The sequence below is a fragment of the Desmodus rotundus genome, chromosome 11, assembly GCF_022682495.2.
Source record: "Desmodus rotundus isolate HL8 chromosome 11, HLdesRot8A.1, whole genome shotgun sequence".
In the NCBI taxonomy this organism is placed as follows: domain Eukaryota; kingdom Metazoa; phylum Chordata; class Mammalia; order Chiroptera; family Phyllostomidae; genus Desmodus; species Desmodus rotundus.
Window position 1 is genome coordinate 45,279,068 of NC_071397.1, and position 17,408 is coordinate 45,296,475.

A 17,408-nucleotide genomic window follows, 5' to 3' on the forward strand; every position below is an offset into this window, starting at 1 on the left:
GGAGCTGAGATGAATGTGGGCTCTGTGAGAGGAGTCCCAGGAGTGGAGAAGAGCTGAGACTGGAGGGAGAGCTGCTCCTGGGGCTATGGGCCATCGAAATGGATGGTGAGCAGAGGCAAGATGAGGCCAAAAGTCAATGAGAACAGAGTCCTCTTTACCTTTAGCACCTTGCACAGTGCTGGACCCCTAATGACCCTCAACACATATTAGCTGAATAAAAGAAGGAATCAGTCCCTTAGTTGGGTGCCTGAAAATGAAGTCAGGAGGGGCTGAAAGATGGGGGTTGGAATGGAAATCAAGCTTGGCCCAGTTCTTCTCTTGGTTTTGGGCCAGCCTAAATCAGAGCTGGGCGCCAACTACAGGGAGATGTGCCGGATTCTGAGATGCTACTGCCTTTGCCTTCCTGAAGCTTACATCCCTGCCTAGAAAGTCCTCGTAAGTAGAATCCTTAAAGTCTTTTTTAATATTCTTGTTTACTATTTTAAAATAACTTTTTTCTGCTTACATGCCCATGGTTTCAAAAATTTATAAAATAGATTTAAGCATAAAGGAGAGGACAAAAACCACTCAGAAATAACCCGTGCCATTCTGTATATATCCTTATGAAAGAGAGAGAGAAAACATTGTAACTTACTTTTAAATTCGAGTTACAATGTACCATGAAATATTTTCATGTAATTAGCATCTTTTTACCAGCTAGGGATGTGATTATTAACCTTTAAGTATGACACACATATGATAATAGCAATAACTAACACTGCTTAAGTACTTACTATTGGCCACTTAGCATGTTAACGCACATTACATGTAGTAACTTGGGTTAGTCCTCAAAACAACCCTATGAGGCAAACCTTACCATGAGAAAACTAAGACACAGAGGGTTTGGAAAACATGTAAAAGTGATGGAGCCAGGAGTCAAACCCAAAGGATCTAGACCCAAGGGTTGGAAGCAAGGTTGGTCTTGGAAGATTTACCTCCCATTGCCTTGGAATTTGAGTTAGACGGGGAAGGTCCCGGCTTATATTTCCCCTCATATAGAAGCTAGTGTGGACCTTGAACAAAACTGGTACCCACTCACTTATTAAATGAGTTCATTTATTAAATGTGTTCCTGGAAAATTACAAAGGAAGTACAGACATGTCCTAAGTTACAATGATACAGGAGGACATTTGAGACAACTTTCTGTTGAAACTGAACAGAGGGTGTACATTTTTTGAACACCCATTTTTGTTCTGTCCTTTCAGAGAGAATGTAGAGTTCTGACCTATGGTGCTTCTTCTTGATGTTTCCTTGGTGTAGTTCCCAGTCAGTTTGAGTGTGGACGATGTTTTCCAAAAACCTCTGTCAGGGATTACATAGAGCAGATGGGGGCTGCCATGGGCAAGGGGTCTGCCAGAAGGATCATTCAACCAATAACAGCACCTGATGAGTTCACTTCACTTTGCTGATTATTTCATCTCTGGGAAGATAGAGAACCTAGTTTTGACAAGGAAGGAAGAACTAGCTAGTAAAATGATCTTGCTTTCTTTGCAAGTGTAGTAAATAGCCAAGCAGAGAAATCCTTATATGTAGTAAAAAATACTGGATGTCACCCTTAGCTCCTCTCTCTCACACCCTCATCTGGGGCCACAGAGGACAGCTGGGCATGTCCAATCCCAGTCCCCTGCTTGCTGGTGTATCTGTTCATAGACGTGCCTCTTTCTAAAGTGCATAAATACCCTGAATAAGCCACCTGGCACCTGCCCACACCGGCCCGTCAATCAGCCCTGGCTGAACCTCCTCCTCAAAATCTCTCTGCATACCCTGGCCTCTCCATTCCCATTCCCACAGCCTTATGCATCATGATTTCTCACACGGAGGCAGCAGGCTTCCACGCCTCTGCTCTCATTCTTCTCTAATACAGCCAATATGCTTGGGAAAAAAACACTGGAAAAAATATACAGAAACGTTAAGGTTATTTCCAGGTTTATTATGGGTAATTTTTGTGTGTTTTTAAAACATTTTTTCCATTTTTAAAGAATTTCAATAATGGCCATATACGTCTTTCATAATTATAGAAAATTGAAAGTTCTTTTAAGTACTTTTTTAAAGAAAATTTTTTTGCTCTCCAGGACTTCCTTCGTCATTGGTGTTTACCAACAAGCCCCCACTCTAACTCTGGTTTGGGAGAGAGGCTGAGAAGTTTTTGATGACAACCAATAGGGTTGGTTACTGTTGTTGCTTTTACTCCTCATGAGCACTTTTGGTTCAAATAATCTCTATGGCTGCACCGCTCCACAAATTCCACTGTTTGCTCAAGCAACTTCTGACTCTGGCAGAAACAGGGCATGTAACTTGTGCTCAGCAATCTCTCTCAGTGCCCAGGACTCACCATGACCAGTGGATATTTCAGCTCCCAGTTTTGTGATGTTGCTAAACAGCCTGTAACAAGTGCCATGGGCCTCAGCCAGCTGTTCAGGAGCCCATGTGTGGAGGGCTCTCTTAAACTCAGAAGGGGAGCTTTGAGAAGCCAGATACCCCAACCCACCCCCCACTAGTCCCTAACTCCACAAATCTGGATTCCTTTTATATTGATTTATATTTCCGACCTCTATCCATATTTACATCCAGAGTTAAAGAAAGCTGAAGCTCAATTTGGACCTAAGGCTGACAAAGAACAAGAGTCAAGAATGCCCTACTGACTCTATTTCCTCACCAGTAAAGAGAGAGCGAGCTGGATTAGGTTTTCTCCAATTGCCCCCTTTATTAATAAGTGTCGGGCAGGCAGGTGTGCAGATATGCATTTACATTACCAGTGCTGCCATCACAGCTGCCTAAGTGACTCTGAGTATGAAAGGGAGAGTCTGGCTCTAACTAAGCTCACTCCTCTTGAGCTGGTACAGCCAGGGCGGCACATACCGTGTTGGCAACAAGCAAGCAAGCTGGCCTTCAGGCAGGTCTATCCCTGCTACCTCCCAATTTATTAGTAGAGAGCAATCTAATGATTCTTCTAGTCATTATAGCTTGAAGATAGCTGCTTTGTTTTCTTTTAAATGATTTCTAAAGGACCCAGAAACCAGCAGAAATAATTAGAACTAACAGAATCATTCTCACTAATTAGAGGTCCCATTGGTTATTTGAGAATTTGCAGATTTATTCCAACCTAGAATGCAGATATCAAATAATTGCCTTCAGTTTTTTTTTTAAAAAATGTGCTTATACTGTATTCTTTTTCCCCTAAGTCTTCCTTTCACCTAGGACAATTCATAAGAGATTTAAGAATTTGCAATGATAGCAATGTACCTGATTTAGCATCATTTAAAACTAAAACATAATTCTAATTTCCTAAAAGGAAGGCAGCAGGAGAACAAAGGGAAAAGGAGGAAAAAGGCATCACATAAGGCACCAAAGCTGGAAATGGTTCCAGAACAACATCGTAAGTGTGATTTGCACACCTTTCCCCACAAATGCTCTACCCCTACACATCCACTCACCTGCCTTTCTTAGGCATCTCGTGGATTTCTCTTCCTCGCCAGTGCACTCTGCTTTCAGTGGCCAAGACCCATCCCCACCACAAAAGGAAGACTCCAGCTTTCATATTCTGGACAGCCAGCATGGGTTTCCAAATGCAAACAGTTCTCTCAAGAAACAGCAAAAAGGAAAAGGACGTCTTTTCCTCTCTTAAGACATTATTGGTCTGTTCATTATTAAAAGGATGTTTACTCATGAGAAAAAAAACCCCACAGTATGTAATCTGGAGAGCAGGAAAAAGCAATTTCCACTAAACCTATAAATCCTCCTACGTCAGATGTCAGGGATTTTCTGAACTGAAGTTGAAGTCCTGTGTCCCTGTCAAACAATTTTGACTGGTCTAAATTAGTTCCTCATCAGATGTGATAAATATCTTAGGAAAATTCTGTATTTTCTGGTCTAATAAATCGAAGCAAGAATCAAGTAAAAATAGGCCAAAGCGATTTCCAAAATGAGAAGTGTCAGATGTGCTGATCTGCCTCGTATGCCACATTAATGTGCTCCTCTTTGCATCTGTTTTAAGCTTCCGGCCATTATTATTTGCTTTAGCTGAGGGCTGGATTTGGACAGCTCTCTGCCCCCACTCCTTCCTGTAGCTAAAGCTGTGGAACCTCAGGGCTCCCTACCTGGGCAGGCTGTCTATAAATGTCTGATATTGGGAGGGTTAAAGAAAAAGAGGCTTTTTTTTCTTTGTTTTGCACAGAAAGAACTACAATTTCTTGTCAGTTGTATTATTCCTATTACGAACTTAATCAGACTTTTTATATTTGAAAAATACCAGTCATAAGTTAATAATAGCCATTAGGTCTGTTCTATCTATTGTTAAAAACAGGACAACAGGGCCAAAATGAAGTTACTGGCACAAAGGCCCACGTCACCAAACCAAGACCTAATTGGCTTTGGCTCTCCCAGAAATGGAATCTTAAACCAGGCAATGAGTTAGTTGCCTGATCCCTAGTTAGGTGATCTGTCTGATAGTCCCCTGTGTATGGGAGGGAAGAATTTCCTTCTTCCCTTATAGGTTCTTTGTGGTTTAATAGTAAAATTGACATTAGACTTATTACAGGAGAAAAACAAATTTAGTTTCATATATACAGGAACCCATAAAAAGAGGAGGCTCAAAGAAATTACCAAACCAGGAAGCTTTTATACCTTTTAGACCCACCCCCCACCTCCCCCCAAAAGCTGTGAAAAACTGACAAGATGAAGAGATTCAAGCTTGGGGTAGTCAATTACAAAGAAGTGACCAGTTTGTTTACACAGCCTTCTTGGCCCTAAATTCCCTGTTGCTGGAGGTAAAGATGCCTCTCTCCTCCTGGGTCATGAGGGATATTTATTTCCTGCTTTCATGGGTGCAAAGAAAGGTCAAAGCATCCTTGTACTGGCAGTTCCTCAGATGACTTTAATTCAGAATAGTCAACATGCTGAAGTGGCATATTTGGGGGTGGCATATTCTGCTCCCCTTCAGTTGGGAGAATCATTTATACAATTAGGGCCTTGCCTGGAATGTCATTGTTGAAAATGATGTTCATTTAACTAGGTGTAAAAAGCCTACTGTAGAGAACAAAGGTTAGGTGTACTTATGGAGTAGTAGAAATCAATAAATACATGATTAGATGCCTATGTCTGCTTTTTTTTTTAATGTGAATGTCCAACTGTTTCAGAATCATTTCTTGAAAAGACCGTCCTGTCTTCATTGGGTGGCCTTTGTTCTTTTGTCAAAAATTGACTGTATTTATGTGAGACTATTTCTTAGCTCTCAATTCTGTTTTACTGATCTTTTACCTACCCTTTCAATAATACCACACTGTCTTGATTGATGTAGCTTTATACTAAGTCTTAAAGTCAGTCCTCCAAATTTGTCCTTCCCCTTCAATATTGTGGTGACTATCCTGGGTCTTTTGCCCTGCCATATAAAATTCAGAATCAGTTTGACGATATCCATAAAATAACATGTTTGGATTTTGATTGGGATTGCATGGAATCTATAGATCAAGTTGGGAAGAACTAGCATCTTAACAATATTGAGTCTTTCTCTCCACGCACATGAACTCCCTCTCCATTTATTATGTCTTCTTGATTTCTTTCACTATGTAACTAAATAAATTAATAAATGGTACCAGTAAGACTTTCTGTTTGGAATTATTTTTGGAACATCAGGAGTTTAAATCATACCATAGAATTTTCTTATGTTTAATATTCTCTTCTTATTTGAATGGTTAAGGAGACAACCTAGTATTTTTTAAGCACCTATGTTCAATGAATGAGTCCACTTCTCCAATTGCATGCCACCACCTTCATCCAGCCCCCTCGACCTCCCCAGGACCATTGCAATAGCTTCCTAACCAGTCCCCTGTGTCTGCCCTTGTCTTCCTGCCAGTTAACAACTTATTGCCTCTCAGCTTCAAGTTCACCTTTCCTTGCCCTGCTTTGTGATACTAGAGATGGACTCTGCAAACCACATTTCTCCTTTGCCAACCAACATGACATTAAGCTCTACCAAAATAGGGTGCTGGACAGTCTGCAAGGCTAGAAGAGGGAGAAGACAATTTTCTTCTTGTTTTTTTGTTTTTTAAAGTGGCAGCAAGGGGAGCAGTGTGTAAGTGTCACCTGCACTGTCTCCCAAGCATGAGGTTCTCATGGTTCCAGGGAGCAGCCCCCAGCAAGTTTCTTCTTCCTCCCCATTGCAGGCAGCTGGAGCCTGCAGTTGCAACACCTTCTCATCAGAGTCTGAATCTCAGGCCTTGCAGGACCTCCTTTGTGTTTCTAAGTTCCTTCCTTGCTTATTTTTCCCTCAGCCCGGAGGCTGGTCTCTGCTACTTGTGTACATAACTTAGACTTAGTCTTCTGGTCTTTTTAACAGTTACACCTTGTACTTAGTTAAAAACTCCTCATATTAAATATTCACTGTTCATATTGTTGGTGTGGTTTCTGCCTCTCAAGTGGACCCTGACTGATATACTCCCTATGTTATTGCCCAGAGAGCAGCCAGAGCGATTTACTTTGTTTTTGTTTAATGTTCATTGATTTTAAGAGAGAGGAAGGGAGAGAGAGAGGGAGGGAGAGAGAGAGAGAGAAACATCAATATCAGAGAGAACCTTTGATTACCTGCCTCCTGTACACGCCCCAATCAGGGATAGAACATGCAGCCTAGGTATGTGCCCTGACCGAGGATTCAACCCACAACGTTGTGTGCGTGTGTGTGCGCGTGCACAACAATGCTCCAACCAACCAAACCCTCTAGCAAGGGCAGAGTAATTTACTTTTAAAATTTGGATCCTGCTGATTGTCAGTGGGAAAAAGCAGAATAAAATACAGATTTTTGGCTATAAGGTGAATAGACATACCACTCCTGCTAACACAGTTCTGGAGTTCCCCAGTGAATCTGAATGAAGGTAAGGAATCTGTCCTGGCCTTGAGACCCCTGCCTAGCTCTTCTACTTGATCTGGTTTCCTTCTCCCATCTCATTATGCTCTAGACACTGTGTTAGATGTGATGGTTTCCTGCTGTGATGGTGAGTTTTATGTGTCATCTTGGCAAGGCCATTGTACCCAGTTACTTAATCAAACACTAATTTAGGTCATGCTGGGAAGGTATTTTGTAGATGTGGTTCACTTCTACAATCCACTGACTTTATGTAAAGGACATTACCTTCAATAATATAGGTGGACCTCATCCAATCAATTGAAAGGCCTTAAGAGCAAACAGGTTTCCTAGAAGAAAAAATTCTTCCTTAAGCCCTGGCTGGTGTAGCTCAGTGGATTGACTGTGGGCTGCGAACCATAAGGGTTGCTGGTTCGATTCCTAGTCAAGGCACATGCCTGGGTTGCAGGCCAGGTCCCCAGTGGGAGCATGCAAGAGGCAACCACACATTGATGTTTCTCTCATTCTGTTTCTCCTTCCCTCCCCCTCTCTCTAAAGGGAAATAAATTAAATTTTCAAAAAATTCTACCTTAACACTACAGCATCAGCTCCCATCTGAGAGCTTCGTCCTAGCAGGCCTATAGATTGTGGACTTGCTGGCTCCCACAATCATGTAAGCCAATTCCTTGAAATAAAGTAAAAGATATATTAATAGATAGATAGATAGATATCATATCCCACTGGTTCTCTTCTGGAAGAACCCTGGCTGATTCCCATGAGCACCCCAAACTATGCCTAGGAGCCTGCCTGAAGCTTTGCTCCCCACTTTCCAAAGCAGGCTTCTCTCATTTTTTAAGTCTCAATTAAACATTGCCTTTTCCAAGAAGCCCTCCCTGACTATCCTATTTAAGCAGGTTTTGTATCTGTTCTTTTCCTTTAAAGCATTTCTATTAGCATAACTATTAATACTTGTTTATTGTTGGTCTCCTCAACTAAGATTTTAATCATCAGTGAGTCATATCTGTTTTGCTCGTCGCTTAGAACCTTAGCTGACTCAACAGTAGGTGCTCAATAAAAAATATTTAGTGAATGAATAAATGAATCTATTAAATGCCCAATGCTTTTGTTTCCTAAGAAAAAAAATATATATATTTAATATTTTGGAATGAAATATAAGAAACAATTTCAGATGCTCATGTATTAATACATTTTGGGGAAATGTACCAACAATGTTTAAAATAAAAAAATTTAAATAGCATTAATTTTTTTAACACAATACCATAATTTCCCCCAATTTTCTCACTTTGAAAGTTTATCCAAGTCCCAACCATCCTGTGTAGCTCATCTCCTCCACAAACTAACCTCTTCTGACCACAATAGCTCATAACTCATCCTAAGGAGACTTTCTCCATTGTACTGAGAGTACTAATTCTGTACCACATAACTTTTGCATTTAATTATCTTCTGCTAACATGGTTGGCTACTTGTTTCACATATACTGTACTAGTCTTTTTCTCTAAGGACAACAAAATGTCATCACTGCATCTTATTTATCTTTTTATCATAACAGCACCCAGCACAAGACTTGTACATTATTGAAAAGTTAAATTTCTTTTTAATTCCCTATAGCTCATAATTATGGTCAAATCATAATTATGGTCAAATGAATGCTTAGACCAATTATCCAGTGATTCTCTGAACAATCCCTCAAATATTTGGCCAAAATCCTTGGGAAGTTGGGCACCTTAGTCTCCTCCTTCTTGTGAGGCAACCTTTACATCCACTTTGCAAGCTCTTCCCACCAAGAGCCACATGTGGGTTTTAAAACATGGTTTTTGCCCTGGCCAGGTGGCTAAGTTGGTTGGAGCTTCATCCTGTACACCAAAAGTTTGCATGTTTGATCCCCAGCTGGGGTATGTACAGGGGGAAACCAATCCATGTTTCTCTCTCAAACCAATATATATATATACATATATATATGTATATATATATATATATGTGTGTGTGTGTGTATATATATATATATATATATATGTGTGTGTATATATGTATATATATATATATATCCTTGGGTGGGAATTAAAAAAAATAAAATGTAGTTTTTAGTTTAAATTACTTAGCAGTTATGAACATTGAACTAGAAATGAAGAGTCAGTAAGAAAAAAAAAACATACATAATCTCCCACCCTTGAGAAAGCAGATGAAAGAAGTCAACACTGAAGATTTTTATTTTAAAAAGCAAATACCATGGTTTGAGGCTCTCTCCCTCTAGGGAGCACATCTGTGCCTTTCCTATCCCCCTCCTCCTCACCCTCAGAGGTGTTACCTTTACACTTCTCTCTGCTAAGCTCCAGGGGCCCCTTCATTTGCCTCTGCAACTTATTTCCTGAGCCTATTTTTATTACCACTCACTTCTACCTCTGTGACTTCCTAAATAAATTTTCTCCTATTAAAAAAGTACCATGGTTTGCTATCTTAGATGACTTGAATTTTTCCCTCTACCAGATGAGAACTAGAAATGAGAGGAGTGCTTATGAAATATAAGGTATTTTCAGCAAAGTCATGGACATCTTAGATGCCTTGGAACTTTGTTTGTTTGTTTATTATAATGCTTTGGATACATTTTGACTTGCTGTACTGCAGTCTCTCATTTGGAGATAATCTTCTAAATTATAGATCCATGTAGGACTATGAATAAATAATATTTGTAAAGTGCTGTGTCAATGAAATAAAATATCACAGAAATAATATGCAACAGTATCCTCAATAAGTGACCCATGGAAAACCAGTAGATAGTTTAAAGTGAAAAGTAGTCAAAAGTAGTGATTTTCAGTCCCTATTTATGCATAATGGACTGGAGACCACTGGGTGGCCTTGGGAAACCGAAGGGAGTCCATCAATGCCTATAGGTACTGTACCTATAAAAAAAAAAAAAGAGGCTTGCCTCATGCTGGCTTAACCAATAATGTATTACCTCACAAACCAAGAAGTCCAGGCTACAGGGTTGTTTGACTTCGTGGTGTCATCAAAAAGCTATTTTTTAATGTGTCCTTTTTCCTCTGGCTGTCTTATTCATGGTCCCAATAAGGCTACCAGCAGCAAGTTTCCTCTTTCCAATGCAGTAGGAGAAAGAGAGAACAAAGATCTTCCCAGAGTGTGGACCACAAGTCCTTCCCTTCAGTCTGACTGGGCTAAGGAAGGTCATTAAGTCCACCCCTGGACCAGTAAACTTGATCAGGGAAAAGTGTGTTTGGATTGGCTTAGATCAGCTATTTTCAATCTGTGTACCACAAGGATTTTTAAACTGTACATTTTAAACTATTTAATCAGGGGCACTGACCTCTTTTCCCTTAGATTGTCAAATTAAAAAATGACAACAGCCAAGACAGCAATAGCCATCTGGTGTGAATGAATCAAAACTATATCTTTTTTTTTTGTCAAATCAACAAAAAATATATATACTTTATGGTGTGCTGAAGAATTTTAGTAATTTGTTTATGTGTGCCATGAGATGAAAAGGGTTGAAAATCACTGAGTTAGACTAATTGGGATCCCCCTCTGGAGTGGGGATGGAGCAGGAACTTGGACAAAACCAGAGTTCTAATTCAGGAGAGAGGAAAACAGGGTGAATGCTGGCTCAGCCACCAATGGCGCCCACCACAGCTGGGAAGCATCTGAAGGCTGAATTGATTACATGCCTTTTTACTGCTGTTTCCAAAGGCTCCAGTGTCTCCAGTGAGCAACGGAAACCCACTTTGAAAGTCTATTTTGGGGTACAGATGAATTCGTAATGCTCTTTGTGACCGTAGTGGTATTTTCTCCACCCAGAGATATTAAGATTATGATAACCGGAGAACCAAGATGGCGGCGTAGGTAGACACACTGCGCCTCCTCTCACAACCAGAACTGACAGAGAATCGAACAGCAAGGGGGACCAACACCAAGGAAATAGAAAATAACCATTCATCCAGACTGGTAGGAGGGGCGGAGACGGGCATCTGGGGCGGAGAGGACTCGCGTGGCTGTGGAGGGACTGAGACTGGCGGAGTGTGGGACAAATGGCGCAGGCAGTCTGAGCACTAGCAGACCCTGCGGCTCCACATTTGCACAGATAAACCCAGAGGGCCGGACTCAGAGTGGCGGAGAGCGGGCCAGGCAGAGCAGCGGGTAGCACCCCGAGGCACCACATTCGCCCACAGATAAACCGGACTAACGGCGGGGAGCGAAGCAGACCGCCTAACCCAGGGCTCCAGCTCAGGGAAATAAAGCCTCAAACCTCTGATTGAAAACGTCCGTGGGGGTTGGGGCGGCAGCAGGAGAGACTCCCAGCCTCACAGGAGAGGTCATTGGAGAGACCCACAGGGGCCTAGAGTGTGCACAGGCCCACTTACTCGGGAACCAGCACCAGAGTGGCCCAGTTTGATTGTGGGTAGCGGAGTGAAAGATTGAAAGCCGGAGGAGAGTGAGGCCGGCGCCATTGCTCCCTCTCGGCCCCTCCCCCACGTACAGCGCAGCCACCAGCATTACCCCGCGCCGGTGAACACCTAAGGCTCCGCCCCTTAAAGTAACAGACGCGCCAAGACAAACAAACAACAAAAAAAATGGCCCAAATGACAGAACACTTCAAAGCTCCAGAAAAAATACAACTAAGCGACGAAGAAATAGCCAACCTATCGGATGCACAGTTCAAAGCACTGGTTATCAATATGCTCACAGACTTGGTTGAATCTATTCGAAAAACAGATGAAAAAATGAAGCCTATGCTAAGAGAAACAAAGGAAAATGTACAGGGAACCAATAGTGATGAGAAGGAAACTGGGACTCAAATCAATGGTGTGGACCAGAAGGAAGAAACAAACATCCAACCAGAAAAGAATAAAGAAACAAGAACTTGGAAAAATGAGGAGAGGCTCAGGAACCTCCCGGACGCCTTGAAACGTTCCAACATCCGAATTATAGGGGTGCCAGAAGGAGAAGAGGAAGAACAAAAAACTGAAAACTTATTTGAACAAATAATGAAGGAGAACTTCCCTAATCTGACAAAGGAAATAGACTTCCGGGAAGTCCAGGAAGCTCAGAGAGTCCCAAAGAAGCTGGACCCAAGGAGGAACACAACAAGGCACATCATAATTACATTACCCAAGATTAAAAGCAAGGACCTACATCCAAGATTACTGTATCCAGCAAAGCTATCACTTAGAATGGAAGGGAAGATAAAGTGCATCTCAGATAAGGTCAAGTTAAAGAAATTCGTCATCACCAAGCCCTTATTATATGAAATGGTAAAGGGAGTTACCTAAGAAAAAGAAGATCAAAAAAAGGAACAGTAAAAATGACAGCAAACTCACAGTTATTAATGGCCACACATAAAACAAAAACGAGAGCAAACTAGGCAAACAACTAGAATATGAGGGTTGTCATTAAGGGAGTGGGAGGGGGAGAGGGGGGTAAAGGTACAGAGAATAAGTAGCATAGATGATAGGTGGAAAATAGACAGGGGGAGGGTAAAAATAGTGTAGGAAATGTAGAAGCCAAAGAACTTATAAGTATGACCTATGGACATGAACTATAGGGGGGGAATGTGGGAGGGAGGGCGGTGGGCAGGATGGAGTGGAGTGCGGGGGGGAAATGGGACAACTGTAATAGCATAATCAATAAATATATTAAAAAAAAAAGATTATGATAACCATCATCTGATCAGAAAGGAAAGAAGGAAGAAAGGCTTCTCATATTGTAAACCTTCAAATTCAACTGCAGTTCAAGTGGGAGAGTCAACGCAGCCCTGCCTCCCTCTGCTGGAATTATAGAAAAATTGCTTAAGGAAAATTTTTATTCGCTTCCAAGTCTGTTTTTAACTGAAACACGTAGATTTCCAGGTTCAAATGTAACTTCCTAAAAAGAGTGTCTTGTGGATGGAGTTTGATCTGCTTGTCACGGTCTAGGGGAATCCTTGTGGCAGATATTATGGGGAGAAGGGGAAATGCCACGAGATCACCTGGGCCTAAAGCCCCAGTGACAGTGTGGAGCCCTTCATGGGGCCTGCTAGAAAGGAGGATGGGTTGGAAGGTTCCCCTCAGCGGCATCACATGGTGTGAGTGAATACAAAATACAGGGACCTCTGTTGCTGCCCCCAAACAACCCAACTGCTACTGAATAATTGTAGTAGTTTGCAACTGAGTGGTCCTTTGGCATTTACAAAACAATTTCACATTCCCAGTTCGATTTGGCCCCAGAACCAGCCCTGGAAATGGGCACAGCAGGTCGCTTTCCCTTCACTAGTGAGGAAGCGGAGGCCCCCAGACACTGACTTGTGTTCCCCAGGACATGCCGTTAATACATAGAAAAATTCCTGCTTTGGGTCCCAGACCTGTGCCGTCCCACTGAATCTGTGCTCCTTCCCCTTTCTGAAGTCACTGGACTGTAAAATGACAAATCTTATTTGTCACCCAGGCTCCTTACTTAACACATTGCCCAAGGCATTTTGATGACAGCTCAGATCTTTTCATTAATTAGTTCCAGATTATTCCCTGCTAATTAGAGGGACTGATTCATCTGAATGAAATAGAGGGTTTTTTTGGCAATGGGAAGAATAAATTCTTTGAATTAGGCCACATTTGGAACTCTTCAACTCTTGAAGAAAAGAAAGAATGTAATTAAATTTATAATAAAATACATAACCAGCCCTGGCTGGTGTGGCTCAGTGGATTGAGTGCTGGCCTGTGAACCAAAGCATCGCCAGTTCAATTCCCAGTCGGGGCACATGCCTGGGTTGCAGGCCAGGTCCCCAACAAGGGGCACATGAAAGGCAGCTGCACATTGATGTTTCTCTCCCTCTTGTTCTCCCTCCCTTCCCCTCTCTAAAATAAATAAATAAAATCTTGAAAAAATAAAATAAAATACATAACCAGCTTAAATTGAACTCGTGGGCAAATGTACAGCAGAAAAGAAGGACCATCTAATGTCTGACTTTTCCCAGCATGTGACTGTCTCGACTCACAGATTAACTGTAGTCACATACAGTGCCTTAAAATAAGTTAACATAAATCTCATTCTCTCTCTCTGAATCTGTTGAAAAACTAAGAACAAAATAGCAAACCTCAGAGTGTATTCTTGTCTCCATTTTTTTCAAACGGCTTGGTTCTTTGCTTTAGGAGATAAGAAACACTGGTCATCTTTAAAGAGTCAGTAAAATGAATTGTATTTGCAGATTTCAGTTCACCTTCTGCTCACCAAGAGTTAGGGTTAGACTTGCCCTGGAAGCCTCTGAAGTCACCCTGAATTGCACTCCACACCCTGCCGTGCTACCAGGAGAACATCAGGACAGCTCAGATGTGAACATAAATCATAGGTTTGGGGAGATTTCAGTCCTTGATCATTGGAGACCCAGGCTTACCTGAGGGATCTTCTAGAATTGTGACTACTCCAGCTGGAAAAGGTATTGGGGCTCCCCAGGTTAATCTACCTCATTTACCAACAGTAAACAGGTCCAGACATGTTCTTTGGTTTTGGTTGCTTTCTCCAGGTGGCCGTAAAGTCATAGGAGGTTCTTGTTTGCATCAGTTTCATTTGGGTACATCTGATAATTTTCTGTTTTAGTCACTGCTGCAGATAGAGCCATCCAATCCCTGGTGATGTGGTCTTCAGTCCACGAGTCTGCTTCTAATTGCGCTGTGGAGCGCAGGTGGTTTTCTCAGGTGGTTTTTGAGTCTAATAGTCGGTAGTTTCAGGAGTTGCTGAGTTAAGCTGCACCTAACTTTGGAAATTTCCACAGCTCATGTTCTGAAACTTCTGTGTTAGGGACTTACAATTTTTAGACAACCGTGATTATTTTGCTTAAAAACCATGCTTTAGTTTCAGGTTCACTTACAGGTGTTGATTAGTGGTTCCCTGTCCTTTTAAAATGAAAAAGAAAGAGAAATCCTGATCTGTCCATCCCCACATGCCCCCATCCAGTCACGCAAGTTACTTTTCCAACTCAGTTTGCCATAGCCTCTCACGAAGAAGGAGGTGGAGGCTGAGGACCTGAGAAAGTCTACAAGCGAGGTCAACCTGCTCAGGCAGTAAGGTCAGAGACATCAAGTAAATGACCAAATGGCCTTGGATATGAGGTTGCTCCGTGCTTAGCACTCAATGCCACAGGGCATTTCCCGCCTCTCAGTTTGACAGCATGCTGTGTGTCCTGGGGGAGAGGCATGTGTAGGAGCACCTTGCATCTGTTCTGTCTGGGGGCTGGTTCTGATGCTCTCTTACGTACGGAGTTGGCACTAAGAATACGACCCAGCAATCTCACTGTGAGCCTTCAGGAACACCAAAATGAGAAATCATTAAGATTTTAGGGAAACTTTTCAGCTTCCTTCTGTTACAGCGAGTAGACAAAATGCCAAAGAATTTGAATATAGCAACCCTTCCACAAGGATATATAAGCTGTGGAGAAAGTTACTGGAAAGTAGGAGGAGATATAATGACATCTTGTTAGAAAGGCAGATGACTCGATAGTAACAGCTCAGATTCGAGCCAGTTCCATTGAGGTTCAAAGCCCAGCTATCCTATTTACACCTGGGTGGCCTCTGGAGGTAAATCTGTCCAGGTCTCAAGTTGTCCACCCACAAAATGGGAATGATAACAACAGCACTAGTACCTACTTCTTAGGGAGGCAAGTGAGTTCATAAACAAAAAGTGCAGGACAACTGTAAAACGGTCCGCTGTCTTCTCTCAAGGGGAAACTGAATTTGTCATAGGCAACACCATCGCCTTGCACTTACACAGAGAGCTTTATGCTGACAGATGTTTTTCGTGTGTTCTCTCCTGTGCTTCTCACAACAACCCTGTGAGGCGAGCTAGGTGGCAATTAGTGCCTCCCTTTTACACATAAGGGAACAAAGAGTTCAAGATTTTTCTCCTCTGAAAAATGAAGCAATTTAATAGCCCATCAGAAATTACTTATCTCTAAATTGTTAAACATACATTTTCATACCAAGCCTATTTTTTTTCATTTAGTTGCAATTGGTAGGTAACAACTTTTAAGCTGCATAAACTGGTAATTTTTTGTGTTATCTTACCAGTTTCTACAAATTCCTCCCTCACTCCCATACCCACCCAAAACAAGGTTCAAACTGTATATTTGCTGCCTCTGAGCTCTAGCTGAGCGTCTATTTCGGATGACCATGTTTCTGTGTTGAGTCAGGTACACATGCATGCATATACCTCTCAGTTTCGTTATTCATAAGTTATAGATTTATTATTTATTATAACCATTATAAGAAGCATTATTTCTCCAAACTGAAAAAAATCCAAATGTCTATCAACAGAAGAATGGGTAAAGAAATTATAGTTTATTTATACAATGGGACACTACTCAGCAGCAACCAGGAATGAACTGCACATACATGCAACAACATGAATTCTCTTAAATATGCTACATTGAGTTAGAAAAGCCAGATGCAAAAGGGCACATACTTTATGGTTCCATTTATATAAAGTTTTTGAAATAACAAAACAAATCTAACGGTGATAGAACTCCTATCAACAGTTGTGAGGTCAGGAGGAGGTGAACATAAGGACTGATTAGAAAGGGGGCATGATTGGCTGGCGTGGCTCAGTGGATTGAGTGCAAGCCTGGAAACCGAAGAGTCGCTGCTTCAATTCCCCATCAGGGCATATGACTGGGTTGTGAGCCAGGTCTCCAGTAGGGGGCACTTGAGAGGCAACCACACATTGATGTTTCTCTCCCTCCCTTTCTCCTTCCCTTCCCCTCTCTAAATAAATAAATGAATACAATCTAAAAAAAAAGAAGAAATGGGGCATGAAAATTTTATTTGGTGTCAGAAATGTTCTGTCTCTTGATAGGAAGGGGGGTTAATGGGTATACACATTTGTTAAAACTCCTTGAACTATACACTTAAGATCTATATGTAAATCACACCTCAATAACCACTGTAAGCTGTAGGTAGCTACGCATTTATCTAATAATATTTTATTAAAGGGTAGGTATTCCAGAAATAAAGATATGACTAGGCATGTCAATTATTTTGATGCCCATATCCATGTGGACTATTGATTAACATACTATAAACAAAAGCAGAATAATATTGTAGAAAACAAAACATGCCTTTGTTCTTGATACTATGACCTTCAGGTAAGCAGTAACTTGAATATCAGGTCCTCAAATGTTCCAGATTGAGGACCATTATAAATGGTCCATTATAGTAACACATTATTATTCACAACGCTATTTTTAAATGTACTCTTGTTTCTTTTATTAAGAAGTAATCTCCAGAACAATAAACTCCAGCTCTTTATCTCACTCTGGTGTTATTCTTATTTTAACACACATATATCATATTTGCTTACTGACTCAACTTAAAGATATTCAAAACTTTCCTCTGTGGTCACATTTACATCCTTTAAGCCAGCAGGACATCTCAAAACAATGCAGTTACTGTTGACTAAGAGGTTGGAGGTGACTCAGGGCAAACACTTCACCACTCCTGGGAAAAAGACTAAGAATCACCAGACACCTTATCTTGCCCTCTTG

At 41.4% G+C, this 17,408-nt stretch overlaps 1 protein-coding gene across 7 annotated transcripts in view; it reads right to left on the bottom strand.

The window, feature by feature from the left end:
• GABRR1 (gamma-aminobutyric acid type A receptor subunit rho1) overlaps positions 1–14,497 on the bottom strand; it is a 34,016-nt gene extending 19,519 nt beyond the window's left edge. For 4 of the 7 annotated variants that reach the window (XM_024552126.3, XM_045188564.2, XM_045188565.2 and 1 more), the window contains exon 1: positions 3,474–3,707. In XM_024552126.3, coding sequence (XP_024407894.2) covers positions 3,474–3,706 — 233 coding nt within the window. In that variant the 5' untranslated portion in view covers position 3,707. Of the gene's footprint in view, positions 1–1,264; positions 1,442–3,473; positions 3,708–14,267 lie in introns of those variants that run through there. The other 3 variants (XM_045188567.2, XM_045188566.2, XM_071219701.1) reach the window with 2 other exon arrangements.
• Positions 14,498–17,408: the final 2,911 nt, after the last annotated feature.